This window comes from Molothrus ater, chromosome 14 (assembly GCF_012460135.2).
Source record: "Molothrus ater isolate BHLD 08-10-18 breed brown headed cowbird chromosome 14, BPBGC_Mater_1.1, whole genome shotgun sequence".
NCBI lineage: Eukaryota > Metazoa > Chordata > Aves > Passeriformes > Icteridae > Molothrus > Molothrus ater.
In genome coordinates, this window is record NC_050491.2 from 168132 (window position 1) to 184408 (window position 16277).

The 16277-nt window shown below is 48.7% G+C and overlaps 1 protein-coding gene across 2 annotated transcripts; it reads right to left on the reverse strand.

Annotated features, from left to right (window-relative positions):
- Positions 1-371: 371 nt before the first annotated feature.
- Positions 372-16228, reverse strand: HDAC8 (histone deacetylase 8). Of its 2 annotated transcripts, none has more exons than XM_036402191.2 (11): positions 16091-16228; positions 15586-15638; positions 14093-14223; positions 12398-12539; positions 10061-10173; positions 9000-9077; positions 8518-8626; positions 6783-6955; positions 5074-5168; positions 2893-2998; positions 372-897 (listed from the first exon to the last, which is right to left on the reverse strand). In XM_036402191.2, exons 1-11 carry the CDS (start codon positions 16211-16213, stop codon positions 875-877), a joined length of 1146 nt encoding a protein of 381 aa, XP_036258084.1. In that variant the 5' UTR covers positions 16214-16228; the 3' UTR covers positions 372-874. The 2 variants fall into 2 exon arrangements, with proteins under 2 accessions (XP_036258084.1, XP_036258085.1); XM_036402192.2 differs by having other exon boundaries at positions 16048-16179.
- Positions 16229-16277: the final 49 nt, after the last annotated feature.

The following is a 16277-nucleotide window of genomic DNA, read 5'->3' on the forward strand; positions in this document are numbered from 1 at the left end:
AGCACAATAAAAAGTCCATGGGCTAGGAGAATGAGGGGACAAGGGCGGCAGAGGCCAGGCTCCATGGCTCCTGGCACTGAGAGAGTTCTGCTCCAGATACCTGTATACCTGTTCCCTTGCTGAGACACCTCATGGCAGCTCTCATGGGGCACCAGAGCATCTGGAAGTTCATCCAAGATCTCCCAGAAGAGGAGCTGCCACAATGCCCTGCATTGCCCTTGACATTCTTGAGAGGCTCTCCAGGCTCTGTTCCCTCTGTGCAGGACTTCAGGAGCTCACAAATGGCTTTGCAGTGGGGGGCGGCGAGGGAGAGTGCGCTGTGGAAAAGAGCACTGGCAAGACAGGGTGGGTGGAAGAAGAAAGCAAAGAGCTGGAAGAGTATTTCAAGTATTTTATTTTTTTAAATTCCCAGTTAAAACCACAATGGCTGTGCCTTTCTGCGGGTAAGAGACACAACCAGGGTAGCCCTCAGGCTCTACTTCCCAAGTGGGCAGCTCTGAGGCTGTGGCCTTGCCAAGTAGGTAACACAGCACTGGGCTCCAGCTGGGGAGGGCTCACAGCTCTGAGCAGCTCCTCTCTTAAAATACATTTAAAAGCAGTTGTGAGAACAAACTGTGGTGTTAAAAAAGGAAGGGGAAAGGAGCAAGGGAGGCTCTGCCAGCACTGGAAGGCTGTGGCTGGAGGGCCACTCCTGCCTGGGGAGAGCCACAGTGCTTGTGGCATGCAGCAGCTTTTCTTTAAAGAGAAAAAAAAATTAACCAACCAACAGTACTTTCTTTGAAAGTTTCCCTGCAGCCACAAATTTCATCAGTTGTTCACATAAATATGCTGTCTTCCCCACAGGAAATGCTCTTGCCTGAGCCTTCCTTTTCTGCTAAACAACATGCTTCAGATTTCCTGCAAACAAAAGGAAGCAAAAAAGGGTATTTCCACTGATATTTTAGCCTGATGGAGTTACCTGGCAAGGGGTGCCACTCCCATGCCTGACGGACTAGACCATGAAATGGGAATTCCAGCCTCAGCACAGATCTCAGTTCCTGCTGACCCCTCACTCCCTCTGCAGAGGCTGCTGCCCTCATTCGAGCCAGGCTTTGGAAATTACCACAAGGGGACCTTGCCAATGCTTTCACTATGCTGAATGCTGCTTCGGGATTAATGGACCAGCATCTGAGATGAGCATGCTCACTCCCTGCTGCCTCGTCCTTCTTTCAGGCTGGATTCACAGACAGGAGTGCACAGCCCTCCCTTCCAGCTCTGGAGTGGTTCCTCCTACCCTCTTGGACATGTCCCCAAGGAAGGGATGCCCTCTCCCTAGGATTGGCCTGTGCTTGGGAATGGACACCTGAAGGCACCCACAGCCATTGGACTTCCTACCCTAACACCAGCACGCTGCAACACACACAGACAGAAAAGGGGTGCCAAGCCCCATCATGCTGCTCCAAGCCCTTCTTGCAGAGAGAGACAAGACAGATGGGTAAGGGCATTGAATGAGTTTCAATGCTGGCACAGCTCACCCAGCTGCCTGTCCTGGACTTGAAGAGCTTCAAGTCCTGCCTGCTGGAGACCTGTCCCAACTCCAGAAAGCTATTTCCCACAGCCTCCTCCTGGACCAACTGGAAAGACACAGACTGGATGGGTCATCTGCAAAGGGGATAGGGAGGGAGCTGGCTCACAGGGAGCTCACAGTGGGTGGTGATCAATGGTTTTTACATGGTCTTGCAGCCTGTCACAAGTGGGGTCCTCCAGGGGCTGATACTGATACATATTGCTCAACATCATAAATTACCTTGCTGTGGTTGAAAACAACCACAGCACCGAACTGGGTGCTGCGGTGAACTGGTCAGAAGGAAGAGCTATCTTAGAGAGCAGGACAGGCTGGAAGACTGGGCTAAAAATAACAGTTTTAAGTTTAACAAAGGCAAAAGCAAGGTCCTGCTCTTGAGATAGAAGGTAGCCAGTTCAGGCTGGGATTTGTGTGACTGGGAAGCAGCTTTGTGGAAATGGATGTGGGGGTCCTGATAGGCAGCAAGCTGAATGGGATCCAGCAGTGTGCTGCTGCAGCAGCGAAACAAACTATATCCTATGCAGCATGTGTAGGAGCATTACTAAGAAAAACTGGATCATCTCATTCCAGGTCCATCTGACAAACGATGAGTACTGTGTCCAGTTATGTTCCCCACAAATCATGAAAGATATGGACAAAGCAGAAAGGGTCCAAAGGAGAACCAAAAAGGTGATCAGATGCTGGAGAACCTGCCCAATGAGGAAAGACTCTGCCTGCAGAAGAAAAGGCTTAGGAGGGACCTCATCATAGTAATCTAGTGCTTGAAGCCTGCTCTGTAGGCTTCAGAGGACAGAGGCTCTCTCTTCACAAGGAGGCACATGGAGAGGACAAGGGACAACAGGTGTGAGTTGCACCAGGAGAAGTTTCACCTTATTTTAAGTGCTTTTTTTTTACAGTGAGAACAATCAATCACTGGAGGAAACTCCCCAGGGATGTGGTAGTGGCCTCACTGTCAGAAGTTTTCAGGATGTGACTTGCTAGATAATCTTGTCTATGCTCCCTTTCCCACGAAAAGTTTGGACCAGATGATCTTTGAAGTCCCTTAGAACCTGGGCTGTTCTATGATTCCAAAAAAGACAAGGCCCCATGCTCCCTGCCCAGCCAGAACAAAGGCAATGGCAACTTTTGCTACAGGAACCCATAACTCTGTACCATCAACCCTGAAAATCCCAAGGGATGTGGGAGGCCAATGACACTGCACTAATGAGCAGCCAAGTGAATGTGGTTCATTTTTCCAGTTAGTTAGAAAGACTCCAACGAGCTCTTCTGAAGCCCTCTCTAAAAAAACCTGTAAGCCTGAAGCAGGAGTGTTGGCTTAGACAACGCACCTTTGATAGAGTTCAGAATTTCTTGAATTCTCTGTGGCTCATTGCGGTCTGGTCTGCAGCTTGGTGTGATCTCCAGCACGTAATCGGGACCATACTCTGTGAAGAACTGCAGGGAGGAGGAGAGGAAAATCAACAGAGAGGTCTCTGAAGGCTGAGGCTAGAGAGAGGGCTCCCCATGGGTACCTGTTTGTAAAAAGGCAAAAAAACATTTCTCTGCCTAAGGGCCACATGTAGCTTCACTACATCAAGGTGGTACTTCAGCAGTGTCTGTGTCCACCTGGAGTTTTCAACCACTTCCCAGTTCAAGGGATGGGAAGCAGAGTCCAGTGAAGCAACCAAAAAGCAGTCAAATGTCTATCCCAATGCTTTATTTGGGAAAGCTGTTGACACTCATTTTACTCACAGTTACCTGCAAATGGGATTTTTTTATTATTAAATTTCAAGTGCTGTAATCACATATCCTGCCGTTCACTTCCCATCTTGCTGAACACTGCATTGACATGACTGAAACACCCGGGAAAGGAAAAATCAGTGTGCTGCAAGGATAGTGTCTCTCCTGGCTGAGTGCTCAGATAGTGTGCAGGCAATCTGCAGCCCATGGGGTTGATGTGCTAACGCAGAATCACAGGTTACTGTAAGCGATTGTGTCATGATTCTGGCCAAGACAGGGTCAGTTTTTAGAGTAGCTGGGAGGAGGCATGGCCAGGACACGGAGGTTATTCTACACCACCTCTCATCATTGCTGAGGGCAGGGGAAAGGGACTCTCTTCCAGACAAAAGGGATTCCTTCCAGCTTAAATAATGTGGCAGAGGAAGCTATGCCGTTTTGTCTATTGTCAGGGGGCAGGGATGTTTCTATGTGAATTGTTTTTTGTTTTCTTGTTCCCTCTGTCATTAGTATTGTTGCTGTTATTGTTTAGTAAATTGTTCATGCTCTTAGCAGGAGCGCTAAATTGGAAAATACCATTCCTAAGACAACCTTAATTCGTGCCCAGTATGGGGCACAAAGGGTTGATATAACAACAGATCTGCCTACAGTGGGTTGGAAACAAATTTGATTCTAAGCATTTGTTCATATTAGGTACAGAACCACTGGTGACAATGCTGCTTGGTCTGTTATGTGGGTGTGGTACATATGTGTGAGCATATATGTGTTCCTTGTGATGATATTTTTCAGAGCAGGGAGGGGGGATCAGGATTGTTTTGTTGCTGTACTCTGTGATACCAGTTTATGAAATGATAACAATGGCAATGAGGGTCATTTGGGATGTGTATTCAGTGTTCCTCTCCTACCCTTACCTCAGGCACTACCTTTGTTAGTCCATTAATAATAGTACTCAGCCTGAGGGGGAAACAAGAGAGGATGATTTTCCCCAGCTTGTCACCCTCTCTTCCTCCTTCAAGCCTGTTACAACAGCTTTCGAGAATTTTGAATTCCCTTTGGATGTTACAGAAAGCATGTTGCTATGGTTGCTATGTCTCTTATGTGTGTCTACTCAGTACAGCTGATAACATGTTTAGAGTCAGTGGAGTCTGCACCATGTTTAGAGTCAGAATAGACATTTCTAGGAAGGTCATTCAGAGATTTGCCCCAAGGGTGGATAGTCATGAGTGGCATAGAAAATGGGAGAAAATGGGCCAGCTTCTGGGGAAATTCTCTGCTCCAGTGGTTTGGAAGTTCTTCCCTGTACAACTACAGGACTCTAATATAGTGACAGAATATTTGCAAGGTGCATTCTGTGTCAGCTCCAGAGAGAAGCAACTTATTGGAATGTGCTGGGCCCTAGCTACTCTTTACCAGACACTGCTGGTCACCAGACAGAACCCTCAGGGGGAGGAGGAGGAAAGCAGAGCAACAGGCACTGTGGTCACTCAAACTTCAGCTGAAAAAAAAAAATTAAAGCCTTGAGAAGGCAAAAGGCACATCCTAAAGAGCTCTTTGAGCAAACCAGAGAATCCTTTTGCCCATCCTCTCTGTTACTATCTGAGACTGGAGTTTATGGGCACATGAAACCCCTCACAGAAAGCTGCAGACAGCCTCTGGTTTTGGGCACGAGCACTCACCATACTGCTACATAAGTGTCTTCACAAAACAGGACTGTGTGGCAAGGATGCGTGTGTGGATTAGGCAGAACAACTGGCTCTCCTGCAAGGAGAAGGGAGGGCTTTTCAAAGCATTACCTCATGATCAGGGATCTCAGAGGACAGTGTTCTCCCAAGGATGACCCCAGTCAAGTATGTCCAGCAGCGAGCAGTGTTGGCAAGGTTGTAACCTCCTGTTTCCAGCAAGAATTGGGATTTGAGGAGAAAGAGTGGGGAAAAGGAAAAGAGAAAAAGAGATTTAGGTGGAGGGAACAAATCAAGAAACCACTGTGTGCAGGGTACATGAGTTCAGCTTATTTCCTCCACTCAAGCCAAAATCTGCCTTCTGCACCTGCTGGCTACACAAGGCTAAGTCTGAATGAAAGTGTATGCAAGAGCAGACCGCTCAAACTGAACCCCAGTTACATCCAGTGTGGCAGAGGCCAGTCCTCCAGCCACCATCTCAGACCCAGGATGAGCTCACAACCCCATGTGCTCAACTGTCTCCTGGCAACAAGAAGAGCCATTCTCAAGCAGCAGGCTGCAGCAGAAATGGGGGCTTCCTGCTTTTTAATACCAGCCTTTGACCTATAAAGCAAAATACACATGCCCAGCTATACACTGGTGAGCTCTTCAGCACCGTCATGTTTGAACGGAAAAATATGAAACACAACTTGCAACTGTTTTACACTGAAATGAGATTTCACAGTGAGCAGGAAATGTTTACCTACATGGTAAAGGAACATGAGCCCACAAGGAGAAACCTTAGCTGAAAGCAATCCTGCAAGAGACTCAGCTATGTTTTTTTCCAGAATAGAGGACTAGAAGAGTAAAGGGAGAAAAGCACTTTGACACGACAGACCATATTATTCCAATATTTCCTTCTGTTTGCAGTGGGTTTTTTTCCCTGCTTTTTTTTTTTTTTTACTCCTCCCCTAATTACCACTTTAAATGCTTCCACATACTGCAGTGGTGGGACACTCCTTTGCTATTTTTACAAGTGACACATAGTTGATCTTCATTTTTTAACAGAAGTTTTGGGTTTTGTTTGACAGGTGACATCTCCAAGCACACTCACAGGCAAGCCACAGCAGGACTGAACACTCATAACCTTTCCAAAACAAAGGGCATCAGGCACATCAAATTTTAGTCTTAATATGCTATACATGATTTCCCCCATCTAAAAAAGGACAACACCTAGAGCTGATCCGGCTCCAGTCACGGAGCTCAGGAGCTTTCCCTGGCACACAGGGGCTTTTTTTGTTCTGGAATGCTCTGTTAACATAACACCTGTCCTGTGCTCTCCCCACTGGACAAGCAGCTGGTTAGGTAACACAACAGAGATAAGTCCAGCTTAGCTTTCACGGGGTATCAGAGCCCTGCTATATCTTGCAGGCCTCATCCCAAGCCCCTGCTTGAATCTTAATGAAACCATTCATCACCAGGTGCCCAAGGTAGGTTTGGGAACACAGTGCTCATTTTTAAAGAGAAGCACCAAAGGGCTGATCAGCAGAGATGGGAATCAGAGATGTCACTGAGAAGTCAGGGTCAGTTTGTTGGCCTCTCCTCTTCTCCAGAGGAGCCATGCAGCTTTTAACTCAAGATCTGAGTCAGTACTGAGACTTGCACCTGTCAGTATAAATGATTTCAGGTGTGAGAAAAGAGTACTGTGCCACAGTGCATCCTCTTGACACTGCCTAGCAGTCACCCTGCTAAACCCTTGCCAGTCCTGAGCCCAAGGGCAGGCAGGCACTCCAGGCAGGGTCACAGGAGGACACATTTCTCTGAGAACAGCAGGATGCACTTACCTCCTCCCAGGACAAGAGTTGCTAGTTGCCACTGCAGGACATACTTAAGGCACTTCCCCACTCCCTCAGGTGTCATGTTGAAAGAGCACATGGGGTCTCCAGCAATGGTGTCCGCCCCCAGCTGCAGCACAACTGCATCAGGGTTGAAGGCGGCATACACCTCCTTCAGCACTCTAGAGAAGAGGAGCAGTCCAGTTACTGCCAGCACAGCCCAGAGGAATGCTGGTGGCATGGCCCTGGTCACTCAGAACCACCAATGCCTCTCAGGGTTTCTGCATTCTCTGCTTCCACCCAACTCATACCAGTTTACACTACCTCTGCTCCCAGCCTCTGCTCTGAGCCTTCTACCTCCACAGCAATTTTAGCTCTCAGAGCACTTATCAAAAGGCTGATGAATGCAAAAGGACCACTGATAACATGGCAGAGGGGGATCTAGACCTCACCAGTTTAGTGGTAGCATCAAACTCCACATTTACAGTCTGCCTTTTGGCTGCACGATGATCCAGGGGCTTTTCTGCCCTGTGAAAGTTATGGGGGAAATCAGGATCTGGCAAAACAACAATCCTGAACTCTCAGACACCTCTCACCAGGATAGGCCAGGAGAGGACAGAAGAAACAGAGGAAGACTGGCTAGGGTCTTACTCTCTCCTGTATGGCTCTTGAGGCAAAACTACGAGGAAAAGCTCTGTGCTGGATGTAGTCAGCCTGCAAAAACCAGCATTGGACAGAGCTTCATGCTTCAAGCCCATTGTGGTTTTAGGAAATACAGGCAATTACCCTCAAACAACAGCTGGATGAGACATCCATGGTCATGCCCGTGGACTGCCTCCCAGCCAGGATAGATCTCAAAGAGATCTCTAAGTCTCTTTGCAGAAGCTTCAGCTATACACAGCTTGAAATCTATTGTAAGTTATGATGTCCTTCAGCTGTGAATACATGCAGCAGGCTCCTCCTGAGTGGGTTCCTGACCCTAGAGCTGCCTTTTGAAAGCATGTCCTCCAGCACAAAGAGGGCTGCTCTGCCCCAGCAATGGCAAACACCAATAAGCCAACAGGAGGCATGGCCCCTGCATGACTGCCCTACTGGCCTACAAGTTTAGAGAGGTTTCAGCCCTCAAGTGTTAGAGGTGGATGCTACCACATCCTGCAGCCCTGCACTGAGACTCCTCTCCCCTGGAAAAGAACAAGCCCTGCAGCCCAGTTTTGACATGGGCAACAGCTTGTGAGGCCAACCATCAGCTGAAGGACACAGGGGACTGCCAGGAGGCAGCTGTCACTGTCAGATATTCAGCCTTCAGCCTTTTATTTTTCCAGCATAGACAGAAGGTGCTAGGAAAATGCTTTTAGCTAAGCCCCAAGCATATGTCCCACAGTCAGAATTCAGAGCACTTACTTGAAGAAAAAACATCTAGCCCTAAGTCCACAGCTAAAAAATACTTGTCACTTCTCAGTCTCTCCTTAGATAGACACCTGTGGAGGTGTATCTAAGGAGATAGGCTAACCTGCGGCAGAGACCCCTCCAGCCACCCACAATGTCTCTGTATATTCAGTTTGTCTAAGGATTCATACAAGACCTCTGAGAACTTACAGTCCATGTTCATTGTAATCAAAGGCTGCAACAGGGGAAGGGACAAAGCTTAAGAAAGGACTGTAATTAAAAACATTAAGATGTGTAGTATCTTATTCTCTCTCTAAAATCCCATCCAAGCCAGCTGTATCAGAGCAAGAGGGCTTACGATTCACAGATCTGGTAATATTTTTCATCCTGAATGCCATCTTGAATGGGCACATTCACGCTGTAGTAGCGACCTTTTCCCAGGCCAACATCTGTCACATCACCAGTGCCTGCACAACAGAAATACCCCAATTAGAACGGAAAGTAGAGCAGCAGCAAGAGATGCGTGGGGTGTCTCAAAGGCAAGATGAGAGCCAGGACATTCAGCATGCGTATGAAGAAGTCCACTTGCCACCACCAAGAAAGGTGGGGTGGAGTGACCCAGTTCTATCCTTCACCCAATTCTGCCAGGCAGCATCAAAGGAACTCTGCCTAGAGCTCAGCTACAACCAGAAAGGGGGAAATGCAAAACATGCAGCTCCTCCTCTTTCCTTCTCCTGGGTCGCAGGAGACAGCAAGACATGCTTTTATGTCTTGCCTTTATGGAGGCCTCACCAGTGACGTGTGAACCAAATGAGCACAAACCTCACAAGTTCAACTTGCCTGGGAAAAATCCTGGTGAAAATTTGTGCAGAGAAACAGTCATGACCTTCGAGGTGAAACTAAAGGCATCCTCAACTCCTATTAGGAAATTGAAAAAAAACTTTCATGAATCATTTATATAAATGACAGAGTCTGAACACATTGAGTTGCTTGATACACACAGGCAGCAAGCAGAGAAGGAGCACCATAAGCAAAGTAGAAATGCAGATGTGGCTCAATACATCTTCAATCCACAGAGACTGGAGTTCAACTGCAGCAAAAATCACAACTGCTATGAATCTGGCAGGTCTCATGCTAATCAGTACTGAATGGATCTGAATATCTCACGTCACTACCCATGGTAGCAGCACTTGCCTGTGCTGCTAGGCCTGTGAAGCTGAGAGAGGGATCCAAGCAGGGGTCACTTGGCCAGAGCTTGGCTCTGATCAGAACCAGTGCTACTGGGCTTTCTTGCTTTTTCTCAATGCTGCTGTGGTTCAACGTGCCTTTTCCTTAAAGACACTATTAAGACAGTGGGCGTGGAGAGGGAAAAAAGAAATAATAGGAAACTTAACAGAAACCAAATGCAGGGAGAAAATGGAACAAAATGAAACACGTCATAAAATTTAGGAGAGCAGGAAATGTTAAATGGTGTAGAAATAATGTCCCTGAAGGAGAGAGCAGTTTCAGCAAGGCCAGCTTTGCCTCTAGATTTATAGCATCAAGCCTTCTTTTAAAAGCAGCACTTACTACTGGCTGCTTCCCTCTTGCAATGGACCCTTAAACAATTAAACCCTGACAGCAACTGCTCTGCCAGGATGGGATACTGGGACACATTATCTGTTGCTTTAGGTACAAGACTTCTGCCCAGACCCACAAGAGAGGTCTAAAGAGCAGCATTGGGCAAGTCTGTAAAGCAGGACAAGGCATAAATGGATCGAGGGAACTCCACTGCACCGAAAGGAGCCGAAGCCACGGCTGTTGCAGCAAGTAAACCCCTGCTGTGCAGACAGGCCTTGCCTTCTCCCATTCCCTCCTGAGTCTGTGTAGCTGTGCTGTTTGCAGCCTTTGCTGGGCCTTACCATCCCCATGATGCAAATCCAAATCAATATAAAGGATGCGGTCAAATTTCTGGCGCAGTCGCAGGATCCCCAAGACAGCGTCATTCAGGTAACAGAAACCAGAAGCTTCATCCCTGTGAAAACAATGTCTGTGACATTGAATATTGCCAATGCAATCACCACTGATTTCAGCATTCTCACTTTGACTTTGCAAGTGTCCACCTCACAGGGGCACAGAGGAGTATGAAAACTCAGCTGAGCAGTGACCAAGAGACGGGTCAGGAACAGTTCAAAGCATGGCTGAGAAGCACAGAGAACAGGACTGCTTGTGCCAACTGCTTCTCAACTCTGGGCTTTCTGGCAGCTGGATAAGCATCAGTCAGCTCTGCAGAAAGACACTGTTTTGAGGAGGGTACCTCTGACCACTGCACTGTTGAACAAATAAAATGTTAGCTTTCTGCACCTGAGACATTTTAAAGAAGTTCAGAGCCACCTGACTCAAACCCACTCTGAGTGAAAAGGAGAGTCCCCTTGGCCATTTTCCTGTGAGTTCTGGACTGGCATAGATAGGCAGCCACTCCATCCCTGCTGGCTGGGTCACAAGTCCTGGGAAGGTCCTGGCAGTGAAAGGCAGGCCCAAGCCAGTCACAGGATTCTCCTGCTGTTTTAAAGTCTCAGGCTATGAAGGTTAAGCCTCTTGCCAAAGTAACTCCCTCCTTTCTCTTCCCAGGAAAATGCAAATGGCATGTCCCACATGCAGTCCCTCACGATACAGCTCCTGGGCTCAGCCAGGAGAGAGTCCCAGCAGCTAAACAGAGGACAGGTGTACCATGTAAAGATGTATCACTGACATTCCTCAGGGACAGCTTAATTTCTGGCATCAAAGGAACAAGAAAGTTTCTTGACCCCTACTCCAGCCTCACTCTGAAGTCAAGTCCCCCTCACCACTTAGCACCAGTCCATGTGCATTCTTAAATCTGCTCTGGATAGCTGTTTTAAAGTGAAGCATTATACTTGGCAACAGGAGTACCCAAATCCCTTTTCCACAAATTGTATCAGGATACAAGAGGCACTTCTGGAAAATTCCTCTTGACTTCCAGTCACAGCACTCAGCTCATTCTCTCTGATATTTCCCGCTCAGCGACAGCTGGGAACAGTGAGGAGCAAGCCAGGAGTGGCAGAACTACACTCGCTTTCACTCTCTGCAGGTGCCATGGAGCACATGTGTTTTCCAGTGACTCTGTTCATTTACGGTAATGCTGAAAATGGAGGTGTTAACAGGTATCCTGAAAATCTGACTCAACTGTGATTATGTACTTCTCCTCTTCCTCATAGCCCACAAGGAAGCATGTCTTGGGCACTCTCTCCATGCAGTAATACACATCTCTGAAACTCAAAGCAGAGCAGGACACCAGTTCAGTCAAAAGCAGAGCAGTGTTGGAGCTGCAGTTCAGGTCCAGCATTTGTGATTCCCCTGTGCTGCCCTAAATCCACCCAGCAAAGTTCTGAGTATCACTGCCAGAAGGGAGGGTGAGGCTGCCTTGAGAAAAGGCACTTACTCAGCATCTTACTCTCAACCCCAAAGGCATTATCTGAACCAAGAGCTTCCAAAGCTCCAGGTCATTCCTACCTTTAGGACCCTGGAAAGCAACTAAACCACCAGACAGCAGGTGTTTTTGACAAAAGGAATGTATTTTGCTAAGGACACAGGTCCTAGAATCAAGCACCTGCAGTTTGGAGTCAGTCTGGCTGGACTTTCACACTGGGCTGGCATCTACCCTGAACCATCACACACCAACTTACTGGGGTGACTAGGAAGACTCCTTTGGGATTGGTGAGTATTAAATGCCTATTTTTAAACAGACTCTTTGCTTCCCAGAACAGTGCTAATAGCTCAGCAGCAGCAACACTGCTAAGACTTTTTCATTACAGGCATTTTTTAAGCCATGCAATCCAGACAGAATATAACAAAAGATTTCCCAAGACATCAGTTCTGCACAGAGCGAGAGCTCAGCTCTGCTGAGTGCAAGTCTCCTTTCACAGCAAGCTGCAGCTGAAGCCATTTTCAGCCAAGTGCCCACCAGGAAATGGACTGAGATGTTGTGTGAGTACACCTGCCCCAGACCTGCTCTGCAGCACATGACAGTGACAGCACCAGCACTGGGCAGTGACCTGCCTCTTCTCAGGCCTCTGCCCTGCCCTCTGTTTCCTTCTTCTCTATCTCCTGCCTTCCCTCACACCTTGCTTTCTCTTCCAACTAGATCATTGCACCCTGAGAGTTCTCAGGGAAGCTGGGAGCTAGGAAGCCGGGTTCAGACACCAGATGAGAAAACACAAGGGAAGAGATTGTTTTCTTACTTCTTTGCATGATGCCACCCTCCAGGCCAGTTAATTGCTACTTTGCACTTGCCATCCAGCAGGCACTGGGCTGCAGTGATGGTGGCTCCTCCCACAGCCGCTGCATACTCAAAGATCCCTTCAGTGGCTGGACAGTCGTAACCTGCAGGTAAGAGTCCATGTAAGAGTTTGCACCTCAGACACAACAGGCCTTTTCCTTCACTGGAAGCACATTCCTTTTGTTTGAGTCTTCAAGACTGACCCGGGCTGGAGCAGCCTGTTCCTGAAGAACTGGCCCCATGGAGGACCCATACTGGAGAAGTTCTTGAAAAACTGCTACCCATAGGAAAGACTAGCACTGGAAAAGTTCATGGAAGAAAGTGTCCTGCAGGAGGGACCCCACACACACATGGGGCAAGAGTGAAGAAGAAGGAGCAGCAGAGAGGTGTGAACTGACCACAACCCCCATTCCTTGTCCCTTTACACTGCCTGAGGGGGAAAGTAGAAGAGCAGTGAGTGAAGCTGAGTCTGGGAAGAAAGGTGGATGAGGGGGATGGTGATTTCAGTTTTATTTTGAATTCTCACTATACTACTCCATTATTAATTGGCAATAAATTGAATTAATTTTCCCATGTAGAGTCACTTTTGTTGGTGACAGTAACTGGAGACTCACCTCCCTGTTATTATCTCTACATGTTCTTTTCCTGGATTTTCTCCCCCCCCCTACTGAGGGGGAGAGAGACTGTATCTTGGTGAGCACCTAGCAAAAAAAACCCCGACCACACTACAAAAATCAACCCACCACAAAAAGCAACGTTTTCTTGCACTCAGTTCATTTAAAAATGTGTCCTGAATCAACTCTGGGTTGCTGAACCTACTGGTTCCTCACACCAATCTCACAAAAAAACTATTTTCAAGTCTCTGTCTACCTCACCAGAAAAGCCCTAGCATGGTCACTGACATACCTCTTCCCTAAAAATGGACATCCACAAACTAGCCAAGCCTAGATAAACTGTAGGTCTATGTCTATAATACAATCTTCACTTAGTCCTACAGCAGCCTCCCTGCAGCTGTTGCCCACAAAGCATGATACCAGGGCTGCTTGTCTTCCTGTAGGCAGAGCAGCTTCAGGAATGTAAAGTCTAAGGCACACTCATGAGAGCGGCAAAGAATCTGCACCTCTGCCTCAGTTCTGGGTCGCTCTTCCCATTCCTGATACCAAGACTGCCCATAGCCATCTCACCTGCTTTACCTGCTGCATTTCTCAAGCTGTCTTAGGTCCAGGAGGGCAAGAGCCCTCTGCTCCACACGTAAGTCACCAGATTGCTCTGCAGCTGCTCTGGTCACTACAGGCCACTGTTCACACATGCCCTCCCCACAGCAGGCTTGCAGCAGCCAGTCCCAGCTCCAGCCCGAGGGCAGCGTCAAGGCCTTCCATCCCATTCCAGAGCCTCAGAGCAGCAGAGTGACCCAGTCGGCAAGAGACAGGCCAAGCTATACAGAGCAGCAAAGTGAGGCTAGCTCTACCCTCAGCTGGCACTAGGGAAAGTGCCAGCCTGTCAGATGACTGATGGGGTTCAGCAACACCCCGTTAAAGAATGTTTCCTTTCAAAACTAAGTCTAGCATCCCCCTGAGCTCACCCCTCTAACTGCAGCTCCAGCAAAAAGCATCCTGGCCCTGGCACTCTATCTCTTGCTGAAGATGTGCATCCTTACCCAGTCCATACTCCACAGACTCCGGGTGGTCATCATCCCCCTCCTCACTGACCTTCTGCAGGTGCTGCAGGTAAGCATCTGTGTGGAAACTCGCCATTTCCTCCATGGAGGCCACTTTTGGCTTGACTATCCTAAGCAGAGAGGAAGAAGGGAGCACATCAGGGCAAGAGGATCCAGTGTTCAGCTGGAATGTCCAGCTTTAGCCTTTACAGTAAGGGCCTTCTTTTGGCTGTTACTGTTGTAAAAGCAAACAAAACTCCCTCTTCTTCTTGCATTGGGCTGCCACTTAAGTTAGAAAGCCACCCAGCTAAGCTGAAGCAGGCCATGCCCCTGGTTTGGCACTACCTGTGGTACCCACCCCAGTGAAGAACACTGCAGGTGCTGCCTGCATTAACCTTCCCACTTTGCTTCAACTTTTTTTCCCTGTTCTGCATGTTCTCTCTGTTTGTGCATTCCCCAGCATATCCAACATTCACTTTACAAACATTAGAGGAACTAATGGAGGGAAAAGCCCAGGCACAGCACAGCGCTGTGGTGGGACCTTAGCCTAGATCAGGAGCTGTGCAATGCCTCTCACATGCTGTGACCTGCCCCAAAGCAGAGACTGTCACTGTTCCAAGCGACTTGCACAGCACCTTCCTGGATCTGGGTGCTTTGCAGTATGCCTAAACAAATCCTGCAACACGCTGAACCCTCCCCAAAACTTGGACAGTGGGAGCATGCACAGGCAGTGCAGCACAGCTCTGTTGCTACAGGAAGAACATAGGAAGCTCCCAGCTCCAGGCTGGCCCTGATGCTTCCCACCAGTCAAACAGTCCTTCAGGTCTCCTCTATAACGATGCCTGCAGTCATTTCCCAAGCACACTCTGCCAGAAAAAAATTTCTTTTAAAAAAGAAGTCTCAAAAAAACTTTCTGGCTGTGCTGAACTGGAGTACATTTTTTCTAAGATTTTATGAGAAGCTTCACAAGAGGGGCTGAGCTATGCCTTTCTTATTTTGCCCTTCACATGCCCCAGCGTCAAGAGCCAAATTAGGCAGCAGGTACCTCACTTCTCTGCCCCAGATCTCATCCGGTCTTCTCTCCTGAACAGCATGCAGACCTCACAAAAAGTCTCTCAGATATATTACAATGCACCAAAACAATATGGTCCCTCTCTACATCAGCACTGATTGATCAGTGGATCTGCAGCAGCACCAAGACTGTCACCCGACCCAGGAGTCTCAAGCATGGGGGTGATACACACTCTGTAGAGAAGGCACAAGCCTATAAGTGCTCCACCAGACCAGGTGGTAACCATGAATTACACCTGCCATAATTACTGTAATCGTGTCCATGTAGCAAAACAAACATTTTCCTTTAATCCTGCAAATACGCAGTGAGGGCTCCTATAATCACACCGCCAGCAGGGACAGTGTGAAACTGGAAGTTACTCAGCACCTTCCAAACCTTAGTGGAGACTAAAACATTCCTTCACAGAAACGGGAGCACTTACTTCATTTGGTCAAGCAAGCAATACGCTTCAATCAGTGAATGCACCATGCTAGCCTAAAGAAAAGAATAAGACTGTGAGAGCAGGAGACACAAAGCCAGCAACCAGGGGCCCAAGGACTCGCAGACGAGGTGTGGCTCAGACTCCTCCCAGCAGCGACTTTCCCTGCCCGGGTCCCTTCTCCGGCCCGTGCCCATACAGTGTGAAAGGGCCTTCTAGTGTCCCGGGCAGAAGCACAGCTGCGCACGGCCTCCCGGGAAATTGTCGCTTCAGTGTCCAAGCCCGCGGTGCCAGGGGCGATGTGAACGCACAGACGAACTATCCCCGCTCTAACCCCACACTCCTCTCGCCGGGAGTTTTCCCCGCTTCCTCCTTTCCTACCGCCGTGCCGGGCGCCGGCTGCCTCCGCGCCCGGGCCTCACCGCTGTGCTCCCCGCGCCCCCTCGCCCCCGCCGCGGCGCTGACCCGCTTGGGCACTTTGCAGAGGGAGTCGCAGAGGGTCACGTACTCCGGGCTGTATATGTAGACCGGCGGCGGCACCGCCGCCATGGGAGCCGGCACAGCCGGGACCAGCACCCGCAACGCCGATAGTCAGGGCACGCCACGATCGGCAGTTCCGGCTCCGCGGCATGCCGGGAGCTGTAAGCCCGCCCCGCCATTATCCTTCCTCCTGCCGCGTAAGAACAGGCAGCCAA

Excerpts from the sequence above, each read along its gene's own strand:
- HDAC8 (XM_036402191.2), bottom strand. The coding sequence starts at position 16,213 with ATGCCGCGGAGCCGGAACTGCCGATCGTGGCGTGCCCTGACTATCGGC. Across the intron at positions 9,078-10,060 it reads GGATTTGCATCATGGGGATG|GAGTTGAGGATGCCTTTAGT; the intron begins GTAAGGCCCAGC and ends ATTTCCTAATAG. Across the intron at positions 8,627-8,999 it reads TTCACCAGGATTTTTCCCAG|GCACTGGTGATGTGACAGAT; the intron begins GCAAGTTGAACT and ends TCTGTTGTGCAG.